The 7813-nt window shown below is 36.8% G+C and overlaps 1 protein-coding gene and 1 long non-coding RNA gene across 2 annotated transcripts; both read left to right on the forward strand.

Annotated features, from left to right (window-relative positions):
• The first annotated feature begins 678 nt into the window (after positions 1 to 678).
• Positions 679 to 3599, forward strand: LOC112040649 (putative disease resistance protein RGA3). The gene is made up of 2 exons (XM_065762961.1): positions 679 to 2547; positions 3507 to 3599. The coding sequence occupies exons 1-2, from the start codon at positions 679 to 681 to the stop codon at positions 3597 to 3599; spliced, it is 1962 nt and encodes a 653-aa protein (XP_065619033.1).
• Positions 3600 to 5735: 2136 nt separating this feature from the next.
• On the forward strand, positions 5736 to 7260 carry LOC136063086 (uncharacterized). Its single transcript, XR_010624788.1, has 2 exons — positions 5736 to 5910; positions 6952 to 7260. It is a non-coding gene; the product is annotated as an uncharacterized LOC136063086 (long non-coding RNA).
• Positions 7261 to 7813: the final 553 nt, after the last annotated feature.

A 7813-nucleotide genomic window follows, 5' to 3' on the forward strand; every position in this document is an offset into this window, starting at 1 on the left:
ATGTAATTGAATTAATTTAACTAGTTGACTAATATTTGAACTTTTGATGTATTTGTTGGAAGAGAAGTGTTTTGTTCACATCATTTTCACAATACTTTTATAACAAATCTTATATGATAAGTTATTATTGATTCTAATTTGAACACACTATTGAAATTACTTTTTTTATCTACCAATAATGACCAATAACAATCTACCTTTAAAATTTATTGTAAAAATATTATAAACACGTCATTTCTCTAGTTGGAAACACCAATGTCCTAATTCAGTACTCTTAAAAAAAAAAAAAAAAAAAATCACACTTTATTCATTTTTTCTCTCACCAACAATTTTTACCTCTTTACTATTTAACTTTTAATTTGTAATTTTTAAAAATATTTTTATTAAACGGTTGAGATTGAATCTGCCATTAATAGCAATTACATCAATCCTAATTCCAAACACTTTACGTTTGAACGGACACAATTCCGGCTTCTGTTCGCGGGTCCCAATTACGCGTTTGTTGAAGATACACGAATGAATCAATGAACCTTATCTTCATGCGTTGGAAGTTCAAGTTGATGCTCTGAGTTCCCTTCTGCTTTTATCATTGTTGCCGGTGTCTTTAACATCACAATTCTTGTATTGTTTCCAAATACTGAGAGCTTGTTTCTAACTAATCGCAGCACCAAACCAAAGATGGCGGAGACTGTCATTATTAGTGTTGTGCTAGGCAAGCTAATTCCAGTTGCTACTGAGCAGATCAGCCTTGCTTGGGGGTTCGAGGAGCAGCTGAAAGAACTTCAAGACTCATTGACCACGATTCGAGCTGTGCTGACTGATGCGGAGAGAAGGCAAGAGGGAGAAGAGTCCGTGAGGCTTTGGATGCGGAGGCTTAAAGACGTTGCTTATGATGTTGATGATGTGCTGGACGAGTTTGCTTATGAGATTCTCCGACGAAAGGTAGAGATCCGAAACCAGATGCAGAGAAAGGTATGCTTCTTCTTTTCATTTTCAAACCCTGTTGCATTCCGAATCAACATGGCCAACAAAATTAAGACTATGCTCAAATCTTTGGAAAAGATTATTAATAAAGCAAAAGAATTTGAATTTGCTAGCGCGAGATCAATAAATGCAATTCCTGAGGTCATTCCAAACCGAGAGACAGACTCCTCTCTTGAGGATGCAGAGATTGTAGGAATGGGAGATCATGTCTCAAAAATAGTAGACTTGATGCTTAATGCAACCAATGAACTACTGTCAGTCATTCCTATAGTGGGAATGCCGGGTTTGGGAAAGACAACTCTGGCAAAACTAGTGTATAATCATGAGCTAGTACAGAGGAATTTTGATAAAACAATATGGATATGTGTCTCCAATGATTTTGATGATAAGAAGATTTTGAGAGAGATTCTTGAATCCCTTACCCAGAACTCATGTGCGTTGCAAACGAAGGATGCAATACTCAAAAGCCTAAAAAGAGAGTTGCAAGAAAAAAGATATCTTCTCGTTCTTGATGATGTTTGGAATGAAGATCGTGCGAAATGGGATACTTTAAGGAGTTGTTTGTTAGGAATTAATTCATCTGCAGGAAACAATATTATTGTAACAACTCGTAGTGATACTGTGGCAAAGATCATGAAGACAATTCATCAGCATCACATGGAAAAACTCTCAGATGATGAATGTTGGTCCATAATCAAGAAAACAGTATCTACAAAAGAAAGAATTCCACTAAGTCAACATCAGGAGGACATTGGAAGGGAGATTGCTAAAAGATGTCAAGGGATTCCATTAGTTGCAAGGGTTTTAGGAGGGACAATGTCTAATAAGATTGAGGAAAGGGAATGGTTGGCAATTCAAAACAGTGAGGTTTGGAGTTCCTTGCATGGTGAAAATGAAATCTTATCAATACTAAAATTAAGCTTCGATCATCTTTCACCATCTCTAAAAAGTTGTTTTACATATTGTGCAATATTTCCTAAAGATTATGAAATGGGAAAGGAAGAGCTAATTCAACATTGGATGGCTGAAGGGTTCCTTCAACCATCGCAAGGAAATTCTTTTGACATGGAAGACATTGGTAACGACTATTTTGATATTTTGTTGGCAAATTCCTTATTCCAAGATAAAAAAGGGGATGATTTTGGTGATATAATAAGTTGTAAGATGCATGATCTTGTGCATGATCTTGCCCTCTCAATTTCAAAATGGGAAACCTTGCATTTAGGGGGCAATGTGGGGGGTGACATTGACAAGTCTCATATTCGACGTTTATCCATGTCTAATGACTTGGCAAGACCAACAATCCCACTATCTAAAGATGGCATGGGCAGATTGCGCACAGTTTTTTGTATTTGTGATTATCCTGAAGACACGTTATTGGACTTAAAATTTGTACGTGGTCTGACATTATCTAGGCTGGATTGGGAAAAGGATTTCAAGCCAATTTGTGAGTTTAGACATTTAAGGCTTCTTCACATCCAGGAGGCCTACATTTATGCATTTCCCAATTCTATTACCAAGCTCTACAACTTACAAACTCTAGTAATCAAGGAGTGTCGTTATGTAAGAAAGCTTCCAAAAAATCTAAGAAAATTAACTAACTTATTTTTTTTTTTTTTTTTAACTTAAAGCTTGTACACGCACACCCCACAAGAATGAAAAGGGTGTTCTGGAGCTCCCAATGACCAACATGTTGTAGGATTTGAGAAGATGATTTCTGATGAGTGACGAGAGAGGAAATAAAAGTGAGATTTGAAAGATCATCATTTTTTTTTTTTTTTTTTGAGAATCAAAACCATGCTTCTTATTAAAGGAGGCCAAAAAGATCAGCCTGTAATACAAATGAGTTATCTAGTGGAACATTTTCTATCCAGACTTGAAATTGAGAGATAAGCTTAGCTCGCCTTGCTAGAGAGTAAGCTAGAGCATTATATTGGTTCAACTCGTACTGTGTTGTCGTGTAGGAAGTCCCCCAATCACTCCCTTGCTCGCTGCACCAAGTGAGCCAAAGTTTCAACCTTCTTTCCCATCCTAAGGTTGTTCTGCGAGTCCATAAAGCCCACACCACCATAGCAAACAAAGCCGGCTCTCTGTTTTGTGCAAAAACAGTCCCCAATAGATCAATAAAAGTCACCACTCTTTTTAAATTATCATGGCTCCATTGTGGCATTTTTTTTTCCAGAAATCTTCTAGCTTCGGACAGCTATATAGAGTGTGCTTCACATCTTCCTTTTGTTCTCGGCACTATTCACAGCACTCATCCTGGATAATCTTGTGACAAACCAGGTCCTCCTTCGAAGGCAAAGAGTTTTTTACTTCTCTCCAAACCAAATTCTTGACTTTGTTGGGCACGGGAAGATTACAAATGGCTTGCCAAAGTGGTTTTACACCTGAAAAATCAAATTGTCCAGGTTGTGCATTCTGAAACTCCCTTTGCAAAAATTGATACCTAGATTTGATAGTGTATTCCCCTTTAGGATTATAGGGCCATGTGAGCACATCTGCTGATTTGTGTGACACAGGGGTATTGTTCTTATGGTGTCTACTTCAAAGCTGAGCAACATGTTCTCCATTACTTCAGACTTCCATTGCTTCTGCACCGGGTCTATCAGTGAACTCACTTTAGCTCCTATCAATGCTTCAGGCCGAGGGGATAACACCCTTGGAGAGTGTTTTCTAGGCAGCCAGTTATCTACCCAAATGTCAACAGACTGTCCATCACCTATCCTCCATACCGCGCCCCTTTTAATGACTTCTCTGCCTCTGAGTATACTATGCCAAGTGTATGAAGCTAAGCTCGGGTTGGCTGCCTCCATGATTAAGCTATTTGGAAAAAGTTTTGCCTTAAACACCCTATAAAATAGTGATGTTTTGTCATGTAGAAGTCGCCAAGTTTGTTTAGCTAATAATGCATCGTTGAACCTTGCTAAGTCCTTAAATCCCATTCCACCTTGTGTCTTTGGTTTGCAAAGCTCTTCCCATTTAATCCAATGGACCTTTCAGCTCTCTCCCCTTTGCCCCCAAAAGTTTTTTTATGAGAGCCTCAATTTCATGACATAACCCAATTGGCAATTTGAAACATGACATTGTATAAGTAGGAAGTGCTTGAGCCACAACCTTGATTAAAACCTCCCTTTCCGCTTGTGAAAGCAACTTCCCTTCCCATCCTTGGAGCTTTTTCCACACCTTTTGCTTTATGTTATCGAAAGCTCTCCTTTTTCTTCCTTCCAATAAACGATGGCAGCCCCAAGTACTTCTCGTATTGTTGGACCACCAGAACTCCTAGAGCTTGCTTAATTGATTCTTGCATTTCTTGAGATGTGGACTTGCAAAAGAAGAGGGTGGTTTTATCTCGGCTTATCTGTTGTCCGGATGCTCTTTCATATGTATCTAATATCTCCAATAACTTTTGGCAATCGTTATTTTGTGCCCTACAAAAAATAAGACTGTCATCGGAAAAAAGGAGATAGGTTAGTTTAGGACCATTACGGGAAATAGAAACTCCTCTAATTTCACCCAAATCTTCGGCTTTTTTCAACAAGCCATGAAAGCCCTTGGTACAAAGTAGAAAAAGATATGGGGAAACAGGGTCCCCTTGGCAAAGCCCTCTAGTTGGCACAATGTTCACATGTGGCTCACCATTTATCAAAATTGAATAAGTGGATGTGGATATGCACCCCATCATTAGCTTCACCCAAGCCTCACAAAACCCCATCTTTTTCTTCATTTTCTCCATGTACAACCATTCAACCCTATCATAGGCTTTACTCATATCCAATTTAAGTGCCATATAACCAGTGTTCCCTGTGCTATGATTTCTCATGTAATGCAAGGTTTCAAAAGCAACCATAATATTATCAGAAATCAAGCGGTCTGTTAGAAAAGCACTTTGTTGTTCAAACACTATATTGGGCAGTACCTTTTTCAACATATTTGCTAGAATCTTAGAGTATACCCTATAAAGGACATTTGTAACGTCCCGTCAGTTTAAAAAAGAAAAAGGATCAGATTGTTTTAAGCTCCCACGTGCCCCCCACCTAACCCCACTACCCATCACACAATCCACTCCCTCTTATCTCTTCTTTGGCCGGCTCACTCCCTCACTTCTCTTTTCTTTCTTTTTCTTCTTTTTCATTTCGGTAGAACTCCTTTTCACTCCTTCAAACTCTCTTGCAGGCACCTCCAAATCAACATCTCCACCATCATTTTTCCAACAAGATCACCGAAACATTTTTGGGAACCCATAAACACCTTCACATCCTTTTTTGAGGTAAAAATTTCTCATCTTTTTAGTGGGTTTTGCACTTTTGCTTGAGGTTATTTTTATCTAAGCTTTAATAATGATACCCATGTGATTTATGAGCATTGGAAGTGATATTTATGTGTTTTTATGTATGGGTTTTGTATTGGTGGAATTATTTGATGAGTGGGTATTTATTTTGTGCTATTGATGACTACTTCAAGTTTATGTATAGTGGAAAAATTTAGGAGTTTTAAGTTATAACAAGTGATGGTTGGTAAATTTAATTTTTCCATTGCCATTGGGTTTATTTGGAGTTAGTTGAAGTTCTAAATTTGTTGTCTTGGAGGATATTTTGATTTTGCTTTCATGGGTCTCTTAAAGATGTAGTGTAAAATTTATGGAAGCTAGTCATAATGTTGGAGATGATATTAAATGGGTTAACTCTATAAATTGGAGTTTATGCCTTGTGAATCTATTTGTTGAGAAACTTTGGAGGTGGATTATATTATTATTGATGAGGTTTAATACTAGGCTTGCCTAATTAAGTGATTATTTGGCAATTCCTAAATTGTGGCTAGATGCAATTTCAAGCTCTATATTTATTGTGATAGGTTTACTTGATATTGTTTAGGTTCTAGCTAATCTCCTTGGAGCTTGGAGAATTAGGATTTTGCGGTTGCGAGGTAAGTAGTTTTTTAATGGGATTCTTGAAAAATAACATAAATGTTGTTTTTAGGTTAGACACATTTTTGGAAATTACCTATGGAAACTATATTTTCCTAAAAACTACTGTGTCATAACCTTAATATATATATATATATATGAAAATGCATCATATTTGATATTGTATTTAGGGAAATGTATGAATTGTTGATATGGGAAAATGAGCATCTTTTATTTAATCTTGATAAGAAAATCTTGGATTTTATGGTGTACTGGAAAATTTAAGATGCTTATCTTGTCTTAGTACTTGGGAAATTGATAGAAAATCTTGTTGACAAGAATGAAGTTGAAAACCTTACAAACTTTGTAGAAGTTAAATTATTTAAGGTTTTCTAAAACTACCTAGATATGAACTATGTGTTTCAAAGTAATGTAACCTATGAGTTTATGTTGTTTTAACACCATGTCATGTGTGATTTTCCGGTGATCACCCGATTTGGTTTTCGTGGTATTTGTGACAACGGAATCAAGTTTAGGTCAATGCCCTTTCACTTTGGATGACGCGTTCTTCCCTGCTATCCATGGGGGGAAGAGGATTCCTTGATTGTGTGTGGGTGAGGCTGCTGCCCATGAGGCCAAGAGACCACATGCAAGAGATGTCCTATTTGACGCGCTCTCTTTGCTGCCTATAGGGGGAGAGAAAAACCTTAAGGGTATGGGTGAGGCTGCTATCCATGGGGCCAAGAGTCTGCATACCAAAGAGAACAATATCATGCCAGTTGTGAATGGGTGAATCCCCTAACCAGTCTATGTGGTAATGTGGTATATTTGAGATAAATTACCATATGTTAGATTTTATAGCTTTGGAATTATATTATTATTGCTCACAGATTATAGCATATGGTTTCAAGATATTTACTTTAAGGAACTTGTATCTCATTATTAAATTATTCTTTTCATATTATTATTATTATAGTAGATGAAACTTACATTTCCCCCACCCCCATTAATATGCTACTTACTGGGCTCTGTCTCATCCCATTATTTTATAACCTTTTCAGAGTAGGCAACAGTCTTTTAAGATAGTTTTTTGGTGGCTAATAGTAGTTAGGCTAACTACTGATGAAGGCTGAACTTTTGTAATGGGTATATTAGATGGCGTACATCTTAGAATAGGCTTGACTCATTCTTTTGTATATTAAAGTGGTTGGGACGTTATTTCCACTGATGGGACAAGCTGATGATATGTAATTAATTATTCAAACCTCTATTCTTTTGTGGCCAATGGTCCTTGTAATTATTGCTTAGAGCTCTGATTTACTTTGAGAGTATATTCAATGAAATTATTATGATAATTCTTGATGTTGGTATTTGATATAATTTATGTGGATTGGATTGTCAAAAAGGAAAATCTATAGGTTCTTTGAGATGTTTTTTTCATGCTTTGGACCCTTTGGGGTTTGGGGTGTGACAACATTACTAAGAGAAATAGGTCGATATTGGGAGATATATTCCAAGTTATTCACTTTGGGGATTAAAGTAATAAAGGAGTGGCCAAGTGAAGGTGGAAAAGTACCCGTGTTCAAATACATAAGAATAGCATTTGTCACATCACTTCCAACCAAAGACCAATAATTTTGATAAAAAATTGGAGGCATACCGTCTAGTCCTAGCGACTTTAATGGTGCCATTTGTTTGAGAGCAACCTCTACCTCATGTGTTGTGAAGTCCCCCATTAAATCTGAGTTCATCTCCTCAGTCACTACATTAAAGCTTGCACACGCACACCCCAACAAGAATGAAAAGGGTGTTCTAGAGCTCCCAATGACCAACATGTTGTTTCTTGGTTAATTACTTAATTTCAAAAAGGAGCTTCTCAAAAAAAAAAAAAAAAAAAAAAAAAAAAAAAAAAAAAAAAAAAAA

The sequence above is a fragment of the Quercus suber genome, unplaced genomic scaffold, assembly GCF_002906115.3.
Source record: "Quercus suber isolate HL8 unplaced genomic scaffold, Cork oak 2.0 scaffold_484, whole genome shotgun sequence".
In the NCBI taxonomy this organism is placed as follows: Eukaryota; Viridiplantae; Streptophyta; class Magnoliopsida; order Fagales; family Fagaceae; genus Quercus; species Quercus suber.

What these genes read in the sequence shown, in the direction of transcription:
- LOC112040649 (XM_065762961.1), top strand. Translation starts at nt 679, where the DNA reads ATGGCGGAGACTGTCATTATTAGTGTTGTGCTAGGCAAGCTAATTCCA. An exon ending in TAATCAAGGAGTGTCGTTAT is followed by an intron (nt 2,548 to 3,506) that starts GTAAGAAAGCTT and finishes TGTGTGACACAG; the next exon opens with GGGTATTGTTCTTATGGTGT.